The 18,539-nt window shown below is 38.4% G+C and overlaps 1 protein-coding gene and 1 long non-coding RNA gene across 3 annotated transcripts in view; one reads left to right on the top strand and one right to left on the bottom strand.

Moving 5' to 3' along the window:
- Nucleotides 1–18,277, bottom strand: part of LOC139959569 (uncharacterized) — a 23,185-nt gene extending 4,908 nt beyond the window's left edge. The window contains exons 1-6 of one of the 2 annotated variants that reach the window (XM_071957290.1): nt 18,138–18,277; nt 16,745–16,846; nt 7,791–7,915; nt 2,055–2,120; nt 720–775; nt 270–683 (exon numbers count right to left, since the gene is read on the bottom strand). In XM_071957290.1, coding sequence (XP_071813391.1) covers nt 270–683; nt 720–775; nt 2,055–2,120; nt 7,791–7,915; nt 16,745–16,796 — 713 coding nt within the window. In that variant the 5' untranslated portion in view covers nt 16,797–16,846; nt 18,138–18,277. Of the gene's footprint in view, nt 1–269; nt 776–2,054; nt 2,121–7,790; nt 7,916–16,744; nt 16,847–18,137 lie in introns of both variants that reach the window. The other variant, XM_071957289.1, reaches the window with a different exon arrangement.
- On the top strand, nt 9,419–16,062 carry LOC139959576 (uncharacterized). Its single transcript, XR_011790175.1, has 2 exons — nt 9,419–9,827; nt 10,310–16,062. It is a non-coding gene; the product is annotated as an uncharacterized lncRNA (long non-coding RNA).
- Nucleotides 18,278–18,539: the final 262 nt, after the last annotated feature.

The following is an 18,539-nucleotide window of genomic DNA, read 5'->3' on the forward strand; positions in this document are numbered from 1 at the left end:
ACTAGAAGTAACCCACAAATTTTGGGGAGTATTTGTTTTGCTCGTCATTTGCAATGCGGTTGCTTGATTCGTTGATCTTTTCACTTGTTCATGTGTCTATAACAAAAAATTGTTAGAATGCAGGTATCCACCTTTAAAAGATGCAATTGCAAAAATGCCCCTGTTACACCCTCCCCCCCCCCCACAAACTCTGACCCACACTACTCATATTACGATACTCCAAATGGGCCACAAATTACCCAAGAAACAAATGCGGTAGAAACACTTACTGGAAAAGGCAAGCTATCAGCACGATCATAAGAATGACCGAATTTCCATTCTCATGGGTCATGTTACTTGTTACATTGTTATGACAGTTGGGACACTGGACATTAGCAGGGCGGTCTCGAAACTGGTTAACTACAGTCGAATGGACAGTGCTCACAACTACGGTCTGAGGTCCTGCCTGTTGTGGGGGATAGGCTCCATAGGCAGGAGGGGATGGCTCTGTCCCAGGGGGGCCAGGCCCAACAGGATAACCTGGCTGTTCCTTAGGAGGGTACGGTGGCTGTAGAGCAGGGTCTGGTTGTTGAGTCGGGTACCCTGGTTGAGTCGGGTACCCTGGTTGAGTCGGGTACCCTGGTTGAGTCGGGTACCCTGGTTGAGTAGGGTACACTGGTTGAGTCGGGTAACCTGGTTGTGGAGGGTACCCTTGCTGGGGCGGGGACTCTGGTTGAGTCGGGTACCCTTGCTGGGGCGGAGACTCTTGCTGTGGCGGGTATTCTTGAGGCTTCTCCTGAAAGGAGTAGTCATATCGTCATCAGAATGTAGTTTCCACACTTTGTATCACTTTTTGAGTTCTAAAAAGCTTGTTTAGCTCATAAAATACTGCCAGATGTGTCAATCTTTGGAACCTCTTTTAATTGATCATATCTAAGTCTTCTAACAGTTGCCATTTCCAAGTAAACCATGACATGCCCTCATTCCAGGCTTCCAGCAACTTAATCCCACTGCTCAATCCCAACGACCCAAGCCTGAATCTACTGTACATACAGTAAACCTTCCATTCATCTTTAACAACCATATAATATTAATAATCATTTACTTTATCAAGCGAAAAATCCACAAAAGTGCTCTAACACGCTATGTAACAGTAAACAAATATATGACACATAATATGTAGTAAAACTGCAGAATAAAATGCAAGATAGATGTGTATGAAAAATACAAAGCATGCACGTTTGCGTGTGAAAGGGAACACATGTACAAACCTAACCATCATCTTTAGCTTATATGACTTATGATCCTTCTCAGAACCCCCCTTCCCACGAGCTTAGAGATATCTTGCTCTATCTGGGAAATTATCATAGTTGAAAAGTTAAATCTCGGAGCTAATATATCATGGCATACTGCCACTAGGATCTGAAACGGTTTAATTTCTCCTTGTTTTTATTTTCATATTTTCAAGGTAGAAATGTTAATCAGTGCTGAAACTGAAACTAATGCCAACATTAGTCATGATTTACGAGGTTCAATATATTAGATTTCACCCATGTGCAAAACCCAATCTCCATTACAGAAAATGGGCATCGCAATAAACATAAGGAGAAAAAAGGTAAGAAATTGAAGAACATGTGACCCAATGATGCCATATGTTGACTTGATTGAGTTCTCAGTTCTTGTGTGTCTGCTCTCAAAACAGAACCCGATTTTAATTAGCTGTTTGTGGAAGTTGTGCAAGACAGATATCTTTCCCACACATACCACCAATGATGGCTGGGTTTGTGCCTCCTTAACAAGTATCCATCAATTGTGCATGTGTTACTGGAATGGCTATGTGCTTTATCCTTTGGCTAACGTTAAGATCATGAAGTTGGCATTGGAATATTAACAAAGTTAACTTTTGACTCTTCTTGATGTTTAAGGTTAAAAGCTGTTATGGATTTCATCTAAGGTATATATTCTTCTTCGTACTGTGTACAAGTAGACTTTTGCAATGTAATTCAATGCTGGTACATTGCAGAAAATTGAAGGATGAGTTGCAAGATATGCATGACCTCGACCTGAATACTTACCTCAGACATTTTTGCGGGAATTCTCTTCTTTCTACGAATGCCGTCTGGACTTGGTAAGGCTCTGTCCTTCCTTAAAAAGAAAGAATTCAAAATGATGTGTTCTACGACAATGCATAAAATTATCTGTCTTTTGATTTATCCTAAGTCTACCCAGGAAACAAGCAACATGATCTATCTTCGCTAGTATTTATCTCAAATGATTAAACCCTTGTACATTAAAACTTTGTCTTCGTACCCAGTTAAAATAGTAAAAAGTGAAGGGAAGTCACAAAGTATTGGTTGAAGAATAGGCAACGGGAGAAGGATAATCTGGGCAGGGCGGGGGGGGGGGGGGAGGAGGGAGGGATGTGAGAGGTACAACTTTGAAGGGTAATGGGACATGTGACTAATATTTAAGGGAGAAAACTGCAAAATCACCACAAAATAGGCCCAGCAAATTGGACCAACTATGAGATCTGTACAGATATCGCTACTTCCAGATTTTCATTTTGTTTTCAACTTTTTGTTTTACCATAAACTTGTAATTTTTCAAAGAAAAGGACAGTTTCTTATTACATTTTGCTTAATATCTTAATAAATGAGCACATTTTCATGAAGTATTACAAATGTAAAAGAATCAAATTTGCTAACCAAAAGTGGTATTTCGGAGGTCTTTCACAGAACTGTCAAGGTATGGGGTGGGGGACCTAGCTTACCTTTAAGAGAGGTCAATTTGCAGCAATAAAGATAGCGTAATGGTCTGAAAGACTTGCTCAAATTCAAGCATCTCTTCCGTTTAGAACATAGATACCCTGCAAGACGGTACAAAACCTTCAATGTACGGGTCAACAATATGATTTATACCTACTGTACTTCTAAAAGTTGAGAGATCAGGAATTGCAAATGATAAAATCAGACATCAAAGTTTCAAAGTTGACACTATTGAAACTGACAATCCTGAAAGGGAATTTAATTACTCGTACATATGTCATATAAAACGACAGAAGAAACAAATGTATTCTGTCTTTGTGCGATCAATACTGTGTGGTGATGTGACCTAGTGTTACCGTATCTTCAAACCTCTATACGATACTAGCTAAAGTACCGTGCAATCCAGCAATAACACTATACACTAAAATTAAAAGTTTTTGTGAAGTACAGAAGGTTCCAGAAGTTTTCTGAAATCGTGCAGTGTATGCCAGAGCATAGATTATCTCTCTTCGTTGTTTGAAATGCTCAAATATAGCTGAAAAAATTGTGGTAAAAGAAAAGCATTTACTGTTTCTAGTTCTGTGACGAGTGCAGTGCAACCTGCACTACATACTGTATATGGAAAATTTAACCTATTATTGGAGTAGTCCATGGATTATACAATAAAATGTCGAAAGCTTACCGAACACTTTAATTTGTCATTCCAATGATGCCACACTTTCACACATTGTACACATAGATTGTAGAATAGTTTTCACTTTCGTCAGTGCTAATATAACAATTTTATGAGTGCGAGACTTACAAAACAATGAAAGCAAAACTTGGAATGCCTACGAACAAAATATCAATGGACAAAACATAGAACATGGTATAGAATGCTTAGTAGGCTACTTGACTTTTTGGGCATGCTATTGTTTTTCCCCCTTTTCTTGATAATGTTCGCATAAGCTGTGAAGAATACAATCATCGAACATTACGATACCAATCATAAAGTAAATGAAATATTTTCCATATTTTGAGTATTTAAGAATGTCCCCAGACCCTAGCAAAAGTATACAGTATGTTTGCCCTCATGATACAAACGGGAAACTTGTGTGGTCTACTGCTTGTAATCAATATGTTCATGCCGAGGGAAGTTTTATGAAATTAAGGAGCTCTTCGCTTGTCCAAAAGTTACTGCAGCCTCGAGGTAGTAGCTATTCTGCCTGCTGACTGTAATTGGGAGTCACCTCGCCAGTAGAACAGCCAGTTGGGATAATTTTCTAAAGCTGTCACATTATACTGTTCTCTTAAAGCATACACCAAAGCACCTCTACTGACAGTTTTGAACCATTATAGAAACAGGAAATTCACACTGCAAATTCTTCCATCGTACAGTATTCCCAGTACAAGTGCTTTGAATGGGGACATGTCCACAAGACAAATCCTACATAAAGTCTAATGCACAGAGCTCTACTACTGTAGGTAAGCTCATTTCATGGTTCATGAACACTCTGAATACTGTAGATGCAAAATTGCAAAAAAAGACTAGGGTCACAAACAATCTATTGCATGAATCAAGCAGGCAGTAGCACGACACCCTGGAGTACTCCTAGTATTAATGCAATCAGGGATGTGCTCCTAGTATTCATGCAATCAGGGATTTGCTCAGGAATATTTGAGTGCCGGGCGGGTTTGTGGTAGTGTGATCCACGCCATGAGGGGGGGGGGGGGCGGAGGTTGGGCTCTCAGACAGTGGTGGAAAAATTGAACATTTTTTGCAAATGCAGTATGTTCAGATGGCAAATGGTGCTATCTTCTTTATCCTATTCAGGTGCTAACTTCTGTATCAAGCTTTCACCCTTACTTTGGTATTGGAGTAATTTGTTAAATTAATCATAAAAAAATCCTTGTGCATGCTGCTTTTCCACCTCTAACTTCTAACCCCACACCCATTCAGCATGGTAAGTACTTTCAAATGTGATCGTACTTCGAGATGCATCATCTGCAGACACCACATTGTTGAATCCATTCTATCACCAGCCACAGCATGCAACTCACACAAGACTAAGGGTCACATCACTTCCACAACCACTAATGTCTTCTATCTGATCTCTTGTAGAGTTTGCGGCATCCAGTATGTTGGCGAAACCAAAACCACCCTCAACTCAAGAAGCGGTTATTTGGTCACAGATCCACAGTCAACACCATTAAGACTGAGACCCCAGTTGGAGAACACTTTGACCTTCCCAACCATACCAAACCATTAACGACATGTCCCTACTGGGGATTGAATCCTCAGAGAGAGGCTATGGATGCAACGCCTTTGCACCATTCAACCTCATTGGCTCAACATTCAGGAAGGACATGACTAACTTTTCTTCTGTCCCCCTTCCTTCTCCCATTGTCCCCCCCCCCCCATCACTCCTCTTCTCATAGCTCTATTCCACCATTTTTCTCCACACCCTTTTGTCTTTGTCCTTCTCCAGTTTATTCCCTACCCCTTTCACATAATCCTCTCTTTGTCCCTCCAATGTTTATCTCCTGCCTCTCCTCTTCCCCTGTTTGTTTCTTTTTTTCTTCTCTCCATCCCTTGTCTACTAATCCCCTTACATCTACAATCTCTCTCCGTGCTCATTAACCTGTCTGTATTCTGTGCGTGTTTTTGTCCCTTCTGTTACTGTTTCTTGTCATTTAGCCTTTGAAGAAGATCCTGCTAGGATCGAAACGTCAGGCCAACTTACTTTTACACATAAAAAAAAATTGCCAGAAGGAATAGTTTAAAATACTGTTTGTGCTGGGCGGCATTCAGAACTGCCAGGCGCAGCCGCCCAGCGTGAGCACATCCCTGGGCAATAGAATGGATAAACAAATGCCTTAAATACAATTAATTAGCACTGTCGTCTACCTCTCATAATTACACACTTCATGGTCTTTACTCACTAAAGACTTTCTGCTTTGATATAACTTATGAGTTAGTTTTGCTGCTTCAGTTTTTGTGGTAACAAAGCCAACAATTTAGGCTTGTACCTAATAAAGTTAACAATGATAAGCATAGCATAGCAGGATTCTGAATGTAGGCTAAAAGCCTTTAGTAGATCTTGACAAGTAAAACTTATGCAACATGGTGGGCTGCTACTCCCATCCATAACTTCCTATCACCGTAGAAATGCATCCAATAAATGTTCTCACCTCTAAGTATGGTACTGTTGCAAATATTGGTAACTCACATTACGGACAAAAGACCAGCCAATAAATGACATGATTTCAGTTTAAATGGTTCCTCAAACTGACTATGTCACTGTTGGATGGGCACAGTCTTTTTGATCCCAGATCATCATCAGTCCCCCCTCCTCCCTCTCCCCTGGTCCATTACACCGTTGTACAACTCTCCACGATATTTAATTGTCAAATTGAAATCTCTTCATATCCTGGACATTTCCATAAAGCTCAGTGAATTCAGCCTTTTTCATTGATAGATTCACAAAGGATGCAGAACTTGTTCAATGTTCAATAATTTTGCCATCTCCACGCCCATGTCATGAATGTTTCTAAATATGCTAATTGTGATCAGTACTTTGATGCCTTTCAAGTGTGGTTGGTTTCAGCTTAAATGTAGCTACACTTCATTTGGTAAGCAGCAGCAGTAGCAGCAATGTGCTTCTCTATAGTAAGGTAATAGGCAGATGGATTTTACTGTACTTTTATGGAAGTTGTTTTTAGTTAGCAAAACATAGCACCACCAAAATTGAACTGCTTGAAATTTAGTTCAAATTCACGATTAAAGAAAATGTGAATTTTCTTTTTGAGGAAATGATAACTGTATAAGAAAATGTTGATGTCTTGGTCACTGCTTGTTATCAATAACTTTAAAGAAAGAAACAAGTTCAGGAAACAATTCTGAGTTTTGGAGGTCATGTCCCTGTTTGTGTGGAATCACATGCACAAGCTAAATGATAATGGCCAGTTAAAGAGCCTTGGGCTTGTAACATGTCTAATTATCAACTTGCTAGTAAACAGCTCCCACTTTCAATAATTCATACTACAATACCTTCCCACACCCTTGTCACGACCCCACTATAGGCAGAAAATGATTTCCGAGGCGCACTTTGGCCTATTTACAGTATGTCCATGTTGACACAGAATTTCTTGAATGATCTGGAGATAAGGCTTTAGGCGTATGCTATATCTCATTGTATTGGAATACAACATGTTTTCGCATTTATAGTAATGGTGGTGATAAGATAAGATAACATAAACTTTATTGCATCCGATAGGGAAATTACATGCTTGCAGATAAAACAGTAAGATATATAAAACGATACTATACTGTACAACAATAAGAGAACAAACAGTAGGACAATAAAAGCATAAGAATGTGTACCGTACAGGTAATAATAAGGTGTACCGTACAGGTGTCCTTATAACTTCGTGTAATGCGTTATGGTAAATATTAGCTGCACTGTCACACACTGAAGTTGCCGTGTTCGTGAAAAGTGATGTAGAAGTGAAACTGTAACCACTATTTGAATCGAATAATCCTTAATGAACATCCTAGACTGCCACGAAAGACCTCAATTTAGTATTATGAGACACTTTTTGGGAGTAAGTCCCACTCGTTTAGTGGAATTATACAGTAAACTTCAAAGCATGCATGAAGTTAGAGAAATTGTTCCTTATTTAACTCCGGCAGTTTAAGTTTAACTCGGGGCATTTATAATGTACAATTCTTTCTACTTCTGGTCGAACCATCGATGAAATCACATAGCAAATGGATAGAACTAAACCATTGAGCAAAATCAGCGATATCGTCATCACCAAAATTCTTTAAAAGTACATTTATGCTCTTTCTATCAGGAATTTACCGCACACGATCCTAACATACCAGTTGCCCACCTACAGTTCTACACCAAGCTAGGCCTACTCTAGCAAATGAGGACGTTGTTGCCTAAATTAACGATGTTGTCGTTATGAGAACTAATCTTCATCTAATGTTAGAGTTTCTGTTATTAGATCTAGCCTAGGTAAAAGTAACTCAAGTTTGTTGTCGTTCAAAATGTGATTTACCTTTGTCAGGCTTCTATGTCTACCAGAAATGCGGTCGTCGACTGTGCTGTCAACACTGGACTTGCTTGGAAGGCCGTGCAGTTCTGCTGTAATACGTAGTACTCTCACTGGCTTTCCTTTGCATACTGTAACAACGTAACAAAGCATGAACATTATAATCAAGAGTCTAAATATCCGGCTATGAGTATAGTGTGTACGCCTCATAAACACGTCGTGCTGTGGTGCACGCACAATGTTAGTTACATCATTCGTCCATCATTGTTTGGGACAGGGTTAGTCGCAGTGAAAATTAGATTTACCTATGTTAATTTGTGTGTTTTTGTTTGTCATGGTAAATTTGTCAAAGTTTTGATTAATGAAAGTTTTTTGCAGCACATAATTGTCAAGCGGGTAACGTGATTGTACTTTTGTTTTTATTTCTGAAGGGAACGTTGTTATACAGACCAAGCTTATAATATAGGCCTACTAGTTCTAGTGCCTCGACTTGTTTACTTCGTTCTTCCCCATATTGTTTCTTCCCCTATCTTTCCTCGGCCCCTTCCCTTATTCCAATCACCGACCCCTTATATATTTGTTACTTAGTCACTATGGTAAAAAATGGGCCCACCTATATGAACATTTTATTTAAATCAGTCTCAACTTAGCATGATATATATTTCGGATTGCGTTATGAGTTGCCCGTACTCAGTATACAAGTGAAAGACTACAACCGTTGAAAATGTTAATGAAAGAGGCATATGAATGCGATGAACAAATATTTTCTGAAATATTTAATTCATGATGAAAGTGAAAAGTTTACCTTCCCAGTTGAACAGTTTGCACTGGTAACCATTTTATACGACCACAAACTGAAGAATGCATTTACCTATATGATCAAAATTTGCAATAAATGTGCTGCAGTAGAGGAAGAAGACAATATAAGCATTCAATGTTTTGTTTAATAATGATTATGACGTGAGGAAAACTTGCAGAATAATATTATTTGGAAATTGATGTTTTAGTTTGTAATGTGATGGCATTTTGTTGTTTCCCCAGGTTAACTCACCACTTTGGCCTGGACCAATTCGTGGAACAACAAGAACAAGTTAAAATCATTAATCCATTGCTTCATCTAGCAGAAGCGAATAAGTACGACTGGTCAAGAACTCTCAGTATGGCCAAGCTTTTTTTATTTCATTTATTTTTTATTTTAGGTTTACAGTCTTGTGCAAGGCCAAGGCAATCTCACACGACTTTACAACTTAACCCTGGTCATTGGTAACTTGTCACACCTACACACCAACGTGTGGGCAATTCAATCAATCTCTCCTGGGGCACCACAGTGCACCACAATCACGTGTCCCAATGGAGACTTCCCATAGGGTGCTGCTAAAAACCGGCGTTCGCAACCATATTTACAAGTTACCTCGCAAGTCCCCATTTATACACCTGGGTGAAGAGAGGCAATGGAGATAAAGTGCCTTGCCCAAGGACACAACGCAATGATCTGGCCAGGACTCGAACCTGTAATCCTTAGATCACAAGTCCACTGCCTTAACCACTGTGCCACAACGCCCTCTCCCAGCTTTGAAGGAGAGGTGGAAAGTGAAATTTAATACCAGGGTGGAGATGAAGGAAATGCCTGTAGAACAGAAACATAACTATTGGGATAAATCATACATACGCTGGACTCATTTCATTTCAAATTTTGTTTTCAAATTTTCTCTCATTGTGTGTCTCCTCTTGAAACCTGTCAGTCGTGTTGGTTTTCACTTTTAGTCTATATGGAGTATGTAACCATGCAATTAATGATATCACTCAAAGCTATCGTTTCCGGCTCACGAAAACTGCAAACGTGTGTTTCCTTGTAAATTTGTCTTTTCTCAGAGTCTTTTCCAGTGATCTCTTGAAGAATTGATGAGATAGCAGCAAGTCTGTAACATTTATAAAATAGAACGGAAGGATGGGTCGGCGAGGGCAACCTAGTTACCGGTGTGCTTTCTCATTCGGAAAAGGGAAAGAAGCGACGGGCAGATTTTAGAATAAGTAGTAGAACATGTAAGTTATTTTAACTGCAGGAATAACAAACATTGTCAATATCATGTTTGTTGAGTCACCAGACCAACTTCCACATGTGCATATATTTCCATTTTTTACACAAGTTATTACTTCTGACAATGTAACCTTCGACCGAATCTCAAGAAGGCAGTTATGGACAATTATGATCAGCTCGTTTTGATCTATCAATATTCATTACCTAATTTACATTTTATTTGTCCGTCACATGTTTTTGAATGCCTACTTTCTTTGCAAACATTTACTGCAAGAAGACCAGCAATAGTTCACATGAACTAATTTGCTGATTAACTTGATACCTATTAGCCCGGCCCCTTGTAAATTGATTTCAAATGTGAAAAAGTGACTCAGTGTCAGGAAAGAAGTTGTGTAACGACCCCCCCCCCCCCACTCAAGCCCCCCTTCCAAAAAAAAATCCTAGATGAGAATTTCTAGAGCCCCTGTCAATGTTTTGATTTTTTCAGAATATTCGAGTAATTGCCAAGTATTACACCAGGATCAGCATGGAGGGGATGGTTGAACTGGTGAAATAAATCTGGAAGTAATATTATTTCGTCTTAATAACAAGAGATTTAGCCTGAAAAGTCTTTTAATTTGTTCTCTGAAGCTGAATAGTTTCTTCTTTCAAACTTGGTAGTCAAGAAGACGGTACTTGTACCGTCTAGCCGGTATCATTCACTTCACAGCACACAGAGATCCCAACGAGGTCCTTAATGCTTGGTGCAACAATCTGAATGAATTCATGCAGCTTGTGAATGAAACTACACACTTTATCAACAAGGAAAATATGCTGCAACAATTCACCAATTAGATGCATAGACAACGAACGATGCGTTCACCTCTAGGTATCAACAAAGGTTAGCTGTACGATGTATTTTACATGTCATTGAAACAGACCAAAGCATCTGCCGCCGTGTAAAATATGCTCTTGAACTTTGCGCATGCAACAATTGAGGAACTACTTTCAATCCTCATAAAAATCAATTGGGTGACTCTGCTTGGTCAACCAATTAGGACTTTTACCCTTATTAATCATGGATGATCTTTTGTTCTGAAAAAATCAATATTCAAGTAAAAGCAGTGATTTGTGAAGAATATTCACCAAGATGGTATTGTTAGTTGCAAATAAGATTTCCATGTAGTTAAACGTTGTTTGGTTATCAAAGCTTTCTTGCGGTGATATAAATGGCATACATACGTAAATCTCAAATATTATGTAGGGGCGTTTACAGAGGCATTTTCAGAATTTAGAGAAGGCTGCACCCTCTTCCGAAGTTCCAAAAATACAAAGGACCAACTGCACCTGCAAGGACTTTGTGTTCATTGGTCGAGATCCTGAACCTATGGCCGTTTACCGTGCATTTGCGTACAAAGTTTGCGGCATGTTAGATGGACTGAAAAAATCCTTTGATCATAACAATCAATAGTTCTTGTGCAGGTTTTATGTTCAAACTCACAGTTAACTTTTCAACTTGCTGAATTAACTTGCAAAGTAGTTACCAGGTTTTCATTTATTTTGTATAATTTCTAATGTAGATATTTCCTTGATCTATGGGAACTTTGATGTTCAGGAAACAGATAACAAGTTTCAAATCGCTTTTGTCATTTGTGAATGGTGAAACTTGAAGGTCAATGGTGAAACTTGTGAATGGTGGAATTGCTTTTAATGTATCTGCTCGGATGACCTTTCTGTACAATGGCAAGGGCTTTTTCACGACGACCATATTTGTAAGGAGGAAAAGCATCTAAGAAGCTCTGACATTGTGTAGCAGTGCTGACCAATCTGGAAGCAGCCAATCAGTTTCGAGTTTTATTAAAAGGCCGAGACTGTATTTTGTTTGTTTTGTTTGTTTAATTTAAACATATTACATGATTCCCTCTCACTTGTACTCAGGTAAATCAAACTTGCACTATTTCCTTTCATTATGTGACTGGAAAGCCATAATCTGCACGTTTAGTATAATATGCCCCACAGATTTAGAAGATAATATGCTTAAATTCATTGAAGGATTTGTTATAATGACTATTCCAACTTAAGAGTGATATCTGTCAGATCCGTCTAATTTTCTTCATTTGGGGCTGTAAATGTAAATTTTCTCAGATTAACCGTTAGAATTATGTCAATATCAGTATTTCCTTTTTTTGCTTCCATCTCTGTTGTTGTATCATTGCTAGGGGAAATGTCAATGTTCAGTGCTAGATAAACTCTCTTCAGGGCGTTAAGGCACTGAAAGTAATCTTTCTTTGACACAAGCCCCCTCCCCGCCTCCACAACCTAGGTTTGCAAGTATGACCTGAAAAGAGAAAGTTGGTATTCCTTTGTTTAGAAATATTCATGATGGCCACCAGGCACTTCCCCATATTGCTGATTAGATAATCCAGCACCAGAAAGAATATTGGCGTTACAGGATGTAGAATTAGTCAGAAATATACATAACGTCAGGTAGGTCAGAAACTATGCACTACGTTAGGAGAATTAGTCAGAAAATATGCAGTACGTTAGGAGAATTATAACATATGCAGTACTTTCGTAGAATAAGAAAATATGTACTACGTCAGGTTAGTCAGAAAATATGCAGTACGCTAGTAGAATTAGAAAATATGTAGTACGTCAGGAGAAGTAGAAAATATGCAATACGTTAGAAGAATTAGTCAAAAATATGCAGTACGTAATGAGAATTAGAAAATATGCAGTACGTTTGGAGAATAAGTCACAAATATACAGTACGTTAGTAGAATTAGAAAATATGCAAAACGTTAGTAGAATTAGTCACAAATATGCAGTACGTCATTAGGATTAGAAAATATGCAGTAAGATAGTAGAATTAGATTATAGGCAGTACGTCAGGAGAATTAGCAACAAATATGCAGTACGTCAGGAGAATAAGAAAATATGCAGTACGTTAGGAGAATTAGTCAAAAATATGCAGTACGTAATGAGAATTAGAAAATATGCAGTACGTTTGGAGAATTAATCACAAATATGCAGTACTTCATTAGAATTAGAAAATATGCAGTACGTTTGAAAATAAGTCACAAATATGCAGTACGTTAGGAGAATTAGTCACAAATATGCAGTACGTCATGAGAATTAGAAAATATGTAGTTCGTTTGGAGAATGAGTCACAAATATGCAGTACGATGGTAGAATTAGAATATAGGCAGTACGTCATTAGAATTAGAAAATATGCAGTACGTTTGGAGAATAAGATTACATTCCTTTTATATGATTAAATTTATATTACCATTGGAAATCTTCATTAAAAACATCAGAATCCAAGCAAAGAAATGGTATCCAAACATAATTTATTCATTTACCTCCTATAACATTGAAATTAAGAATGTAAGTGCTCATTTATATAGTAGTCACAAAAGTGAGAGCAAAAAGGTACTTTGGTAAAGACAAAATAGAGCATTGATAGAACTTTGTTCCATTCATAACCATATTCTTTTCTGTCACTTGTATATAAATAAGTTAGGGTTCCTTTTCTGGTTTTACACACAAATATATAAATTTTTGGGACATGCGTTATGTTCAGTTATGAAGAATATAAAAATAAACAAAATCAGCCTCTAGAATGTGTAGCCGTAAAAGTAAAAGCAATGCTTAAAAGCTGTCTTTCGTGTTGGTTTCGTCACAACTGATCAAAAAGTACTTCGAAAAATTTGTTATGGTTTTATATGTGGTAACTGTGTGTGTCCCCAACTTTGTATTATATGTATATACTCTGTCCAAACTGTCGACTATTACTTTAGACCTTTAAACATACAACCATGCAATTAAACAAAACAAACACTTGAAAATGGGACAAGCTTAAAATGCTATATCACCTTTCAATTTGTGAGACAAATTTCCGGATTAGATCAGACTGTTAATAATGTGTGGCCAAGATGAATCTAGAAGATGAATCTCTCAGCTCGACAAACTAAGAGGGCATCTAATTGTATGCAAATATACCATGATGAGGTCGCCATGGTAACCAGGTTTCACCTAAAACAAATTCACAGCTCATATGCCTGCATATTCAACCTGTCTCATCACAGAGGATATAAAAGTGACATAATATCATTCTTGACTCGTCCTGCTCTGTCATATAAAGTCCTTGTCTCCTCTATTCTCTATATTGTATAATCTGAAGTAAAAACATTTTAATTTTAAAGACATTGTTAAATTTTCTGCAGTACAAAAGTGCATGATGGGATCAGAACTGGTTTACAATTTGGTACTGTACCTTACATGACAATTATCAAATACTGAGGCCTAACATACGGCAAAGTGACTGTACCAATTTCGAAACGGTTTTACTTTGACGAATTTTCATACAACAGGTACTTATAATCATCATCACCAAGTAATAAACAATAAATTTGCAAGACGTTTAAAAAATGAAAAATCTTGTTATTTGAAAGATCATACAAGATCATACATGTGCACTATAGTAACAAAAGAAGTTCTCAAATGGGTGTTATGTTCAGTTGATTAGAATCATTGATATCAACTGGGCAGAACATCCGGTTGCATCATATAACCATATGTCACCCGTATGAACTCTTCCAAATCTAGGTCAGATACTGATCAGATCAGATCAGAAATGTGAACTGTGGGTTTGAGGGGGAGGGGACTGGGTGGGCATAGGTTTAACAGTACTGTGCACTTCCTTAAGAGAGATATTGGGTTGAAGGGGGTACAAAGGAAAGGAAGGGATCATGACATATTCCTTCAAACATTTTCCTTGTAATTCCATCACTGGCTAGAAAACAGACCAGTGGAAAGCCTCTCACTAAATGATGCTCTCAGCAAACAATGCAGTTGTCGCACATGTCCTCAAACTATTCTGTGACTTAGGATGAACTTTAGAATCGAGGGCTTCTAAAGATTATGCAGAGATATCAGGTTTCTTCAATATCAAACTTTTCTTTTTCAGGAAAACCTTAATTCCGACAGTGGTGTTGAGCAGCTACTAGAAAACTCAGAGTGGTAAGAAAGATTCCATTGACAGAGCTTACAAAGCCTAAAGGACTCTGACGCATACCACGAGGGTGAGCCCGTTCCAATTCCCGACTACATTGCTCAATTTCAACTACTATACCACAAAAATGGAAAAGCATGATATGAAATATCCTGATACTGTTTTGGCATTAAAATTGCTCGGAAAGGCCAACTTGAAACAAAGGATCGCCCAATTGCACTTACCGCATGCAATGAAATCAAATTTGAGATGATGAAGTCCGCCCTTAGAACAATTTTGTGGCATCAAAACTAAGAAAAACAAACAGGGGTTAGCTTAGGCCTAGACATGAGCTACCCCTCTTTTGCCAGATCCAACAGGACTAACATAGATATGCTTAACATTAGGCCAATTAAATAAAAGTTAATTGAGCTTCTTGTCTCAGAGTACCAACAACATAGGAACTGGCCAGGAAGAAATAGACCTAGATTTGGGTAACATACTGCTATTCACATGACTGTATTCCTGGTACCAATCCCTTAAATCAGTATGGAAGCAAACAAAGTGTGCAATCTTTTCACTGAGCCAAAGATCGTCCCCACAAAAACAACCAGGCAACATTACTGTGAGTGTTGAAAAGTCAAACTGACCCACTGACACACGCAGAGGATCTGACTACATACACTGTTGCCCAAAATGATGAGAACAATCAAAATGAAATTGTATGGCTGAAGCCGTTGAGGCTACGGTAATTGACACTGCATGTACCAAGACGGTCTGCGTTAGAAATTGGCCATTGGTGATACCCTTTCTTACTTCTTCACAGAGGCGGGCGATTGCAACAGCCCTTTGGTTTGAAGCAAAGATTCACTGAAGCGGGCTGATACCATCCTTGATCTTAAAAAGTACATGGCCATGATGTTTGAAAAACCATTTATCTAAGACTTCACGTCCAGCAGTCATTACTGTGTGAGTTTACGGAACAACAAATTGTGCAAGAGATTTAGCCTGCTGACGCGCTGCTTGCGAACAGCCAATTGAAGTACTGGAGGTCGTTAACTCAAACATTTGCTATAACCCTTGTTTATCCTTCAAAAATAATTTGAGTTAAGAACTACTTGCATATTAAACATGAGACCGCAGGCACATCAGCGAATTCCATATAAATTCGCTAGAATAAAATCCTACGATAAAATTTACACATAGTTTAACATATTGCAAAATATATACATAAAACAATGATTATCAGGAAAACATATACACACCTTTTAAAATAAATGTACACTTCCATAGTTGCAAAAACATTCCAAACCTGATAAATAAATATATCAATCATATAACAGGGGCAGGAATACTTTACAAAATTTAATTTTAAGATCTTGAAAAACTTGGGAAGATTATTTTAGCTTCAGGGCTTCAATCAAGAGAATAAAATGCTAATCCTTGTCTTCAATGACATCAAATTGATACGAAAACCACCAGAACTGCTCGTTTAACCATTTTTAAAGCTCCAACACCTTCGAAGAAAACCATGAGAATAAGCATGTATACATTCAAATGGTCTGCGCATTTTACAGCCGCTTTGAAAAAAAAAACACTTTTCTGCCTGTGGGTTATTATTGTCTTTCAAAACCTCAGAATAAACTGGCTATCTGAAAATATTAGGTTTTTAAAAGCTATAAGCATCATAACCTTGCAGGTTATACAAGTTATCCTAATTTTATATTTATTAGTTACGAAAAGTAGCCATGACTCAGATTATTGAATTTATACACATATCAAAAGGCTGTATTCTATACATCATTTGCAAACATTTTATCACTTAAAACTAATTAGAATGGGGAAAACTTCAGTCAACTAGATAAAGGTATATTTGCTTAACGGAACACTGAAGGATACAGATACATAGGTTAAAAGTGTTAAAAGGAACGAAGAAACAGACTTTACAACCTTCTGTAGTATGCCAGCTGGTAGGAGCAGACAGGACAAATGTGGCGGACATCCTTGCAGTCAGCGCTGCAGATTGGTATCAGACAACACCCACACCAAAGCCTGTCAAAAAAAATGAATATTCATTGCACGTTTATTGTGCTGGTGATGTTTCGTAATGGTACGAACCACTGAATAAATTTATGATTATATTGTAGCAACATTGTAGGCAGTCAATGTGTGTAATATTTATCCTACAATATTTAGTTACTTTGACTACAGCGATGTATCCGGTGCGAGCGTTCCACCTCTTCCATTTGAGGTCAGGGATTTACATTACTCTAGTGCAGTAGCTCTTCATGGACAAAGCTATGTTTTCCATCTACCCAGGCTGATTAAATTCAGTGAGATGGAGGGTCACAACCTGGAGAGGTCGAGGGCGTTGCAGTGCAAGATGGTTACCAAAACCGTAAGCTGGGTAGAGAGAAGTGCATTATATATGGGAGACGGGTTAGAGAGGAGTGTTGTAAACGTGGGAATCTGATTTACTCAAAGGTCGAAAACAATATGATACCACCAATGGTCTGAAATGGTGGCTAAATCCACAAACAAACTAAACAAAAAAAATTGTCCTTAAACAAGTACCCTTTTTTCCTTATGTCATCTAATGTATTACACAAATTTCTTCTAACTGAACATGATTCTTAACAGAGCTAATTTCCATTTTTTCTAGCAATTTAGATTAACAAGGAGAATTTGGAGGAAATATGTTCAAGCACTGTTCTTTTATTACAGTCAGGGTTATTTTATTGGAACTTAAACAAGACGAGAAAAAGAAAAAAGGAACACTCTGCAACCAAACTCTAACATTTTCTTTCGTAGCATCTTACCAAGTCGATATGATACTCAATCCCATCCCCCCTCCAATTACTCGATTAATCAGGTCATGGGAAACACCCCCAATAATCTAACTACAGCACCAAAAGTGACAGTAGCTCATACCAGATTTATCATTTGGAAAAGTGTCTCTCAATTGATGAACCTTCATTGCGGCTAGCATATTTTGTAGTTCGCGCACCGACCTCCAGATGCTAAATGAAACAACTAATTGTTCCACTGGGTGTAGTATACTGCGTTCCCCTATTTTCGCGCGACCCGTTTTCATGTAATACACACATACAGTGTAAAGCCTACACCTATAATTTAGTCTAGCCTAACTGCACGAAATTAGGGGTCTCTATCCTACCTCCATATTAAGTTACAGTATAGACTAGAGTAACTCTAAAAGATGCAACTGCAAAATTCCCTTTTAAACCCCCTCCCCCACAACCTCATACCCACACCACTCATATTACATTACTTATTCCAAATGGGCAAACATTACCCAACAACTGAATGCTCAAGAAACACTTACTGCATAAAGAGAGCTATCTTCAGCGTCAGAAGAACTACCAACCAACCACTCTCTCGGGTAATTTTACTTTTAACATTGCTGTGACAGTTGGGACACTGGCCTTCGGCAGGTTTGTCTCGATACCGCTTTACTGGGATCGAATAAACAGTGCTCTGAGGACCTGCCTGTTGTGGGGGATAGGCTGCATAGCCATGATGGGGTGGCTCTGTCCCAGGGGGAGGCCCAGCAGGATAACATGGCTGTTCCGTAGGAGGGTTCCGCTGTTGTTGAGCAGGGTCTGGTTGCTGAGTCGGGTACCCTGGTTGAGGTGGGTACCCTGGTTGAGGCGGGTACCCTGGTTGGAGAGGGTACCCTTGCTGGGGCGGGTACTCTTGGGGCTTCTCCTGAAATAAAAGTAGTCAT

Source organism: Apostichopus japonicus, chromosome 19 (assembly GCF_037975245.1).
Source record: "Apostichopus japonicus isolate 1M-3 chromosome 19, ASM3797524v1, whole genome shotgun sequence".
NCBI classification, from domain to species: Eukaryota; Metazoa; Echinodermata; class Holothuroidea; order Aspidochirotida; family Stichopodidae; genus Apostichopus; species Apostichopus japonicus.